The sequence below is a fragment of the Pterocles gutturalis genome, unplaced genomic scaffold (assembly GCF_000699245.1).
Source record: "Pterocles gutturalis isolate BGI_N339 unplaced genomic scaffold, ASM69924v1 scaffold909, whole genome shotgun sequence".
Taxonomy (NCBI): Eukaryota; Metazoa; Chordata; class Aves; order Pterocliformes; family Pteroclidae; genus Pterocles; species Pterocles gutturalis.
In genome coordinates, this window is record NW_010130199.1 from 1 (window position 1) to 1,272 (window position 1,272).

The 1,272-nt window shown below is 61.6% G+C and overlaps 1 protein-coding gene across 1 annotated transcript; it reads left to right on the forward strand.

Annotated features, from left to right (window-relative positions):
* Positions 1–5: 5 nt before the first annotated feature.
* Positions 6–1,246, forward strand: LOC104466617 (frizzled-2-like; the record flags this gene model as incomplete). The annotated part of the gene is given in 3 exon segments (XM_010080117.1): positions 6–190; positions 192–983; positions 985–1,246. Coding segments are annotated over 3 exon segments (1,239 nt in total), but the record flags the coding sequence as incomplete, so codon positions are not given.
* Positions 1,247–1,272: the final 26 nt, after the last annotated feature.

Consider the following 1,272-nt stretch of genomic DNA (forward strand, 5'->3'; position numbering starts at 1 on the left):
TTCGATGGGAGGATTTCCCCCGGCACGGCGCCGAGCAGATCTGCGTGGGGCAGAACCATTCGGAGGACGGCGGTTCGCCGGCGTTGCTGACCAGCGCCACGCCGTTGGCTGGTCAGGGCACCCCGGGTGCTCCTCGGTACGCCACCCTCGACCACCCCTTCCACTGCCCGCGGGCGCTGAAGGTCCCCAGCTAACAAATTTTTGGGTGAGAAGGACTGTGCGGCACCCTGCGAGCCCACCCGCCCTGATGGCCACATGTTCTTCAATGAGGACGAGATCCGTTTCGCCCGGATCTGGATCCTCATCTGGTCTGTCTTGTGTTGCGCCTCCACCTTCTTCACCGTCACCACCTATCTGGTGGACATGCAGCGGTTCCGTTACCCCGAGCGACCCATCATCTTCCTCTCGGGGTGTTACACCATGGTGTCGGTGGCCTACATCGCCGGCTTCGTGCTGGAGGAGAGGGTGGTCTGCAATGAGCGGTTCCAGGAGGACGGCTACCGCACGGTGGTCCAGGGCACCAAGAAGGAAGGTTGTACCATCCTCTTCATGATGCTCTACTTCTTCGGCATGGCCAGCTCCATCTGGTGGGTCATCCTCTCCCTCACCTGGTTCCTGGCCGCGGGCATGAAGTGGGGCCACGAGGCCATCGAGGCCAACTCCCAGTACTTCCACTTGGCCGCCTGGGCTGTGCCGGCCGTCAAGACCATCACCATCCTGGCCATGGGCCAGATCGACGGGGACCTGCTGAGCGGCGTCTGCTTCGTTGGCCTAAACAACATCGACCCTCTGCGGGGCTTCGTGTTGGCCCCGCTCTTCGTCTACCTCTTCATCGGCACCTCCTTCCTCCTGGCCGGCTTCGTCTCCCTCTTCCGTATCCGCACCATCATGAAACACGGAGGGACCAAAACGGAGAAGTTGGAACGTTTGATGGTTCGTATCGGGGTCTTCAGCGTCCTCTACACCGTGCCGGCCACCATCGTCATATTTCTACGAGCAGGCGTTCCGCGAGCACTGGGAGCGCAGCTGGATCAGCCAGAACTGCAAGAGCTTGGCCATCCCCTGCCCCCTCCACTTCACCCCCCGCATGACCCCCGATTTCACCGTCTACAGGATCAAGTATCTCATGACTCTCATCGTGGGCATCACCTCCGGCTTTTGGATATGGTCGGGGAAAACCCTGCACTCCTGGAGGAAGTTCTACACGCGACTCACCAACAGCAAGCAGGGCGAGACGACGGTGTGACCCCCCCGAGCCACCGCCGCCACCCT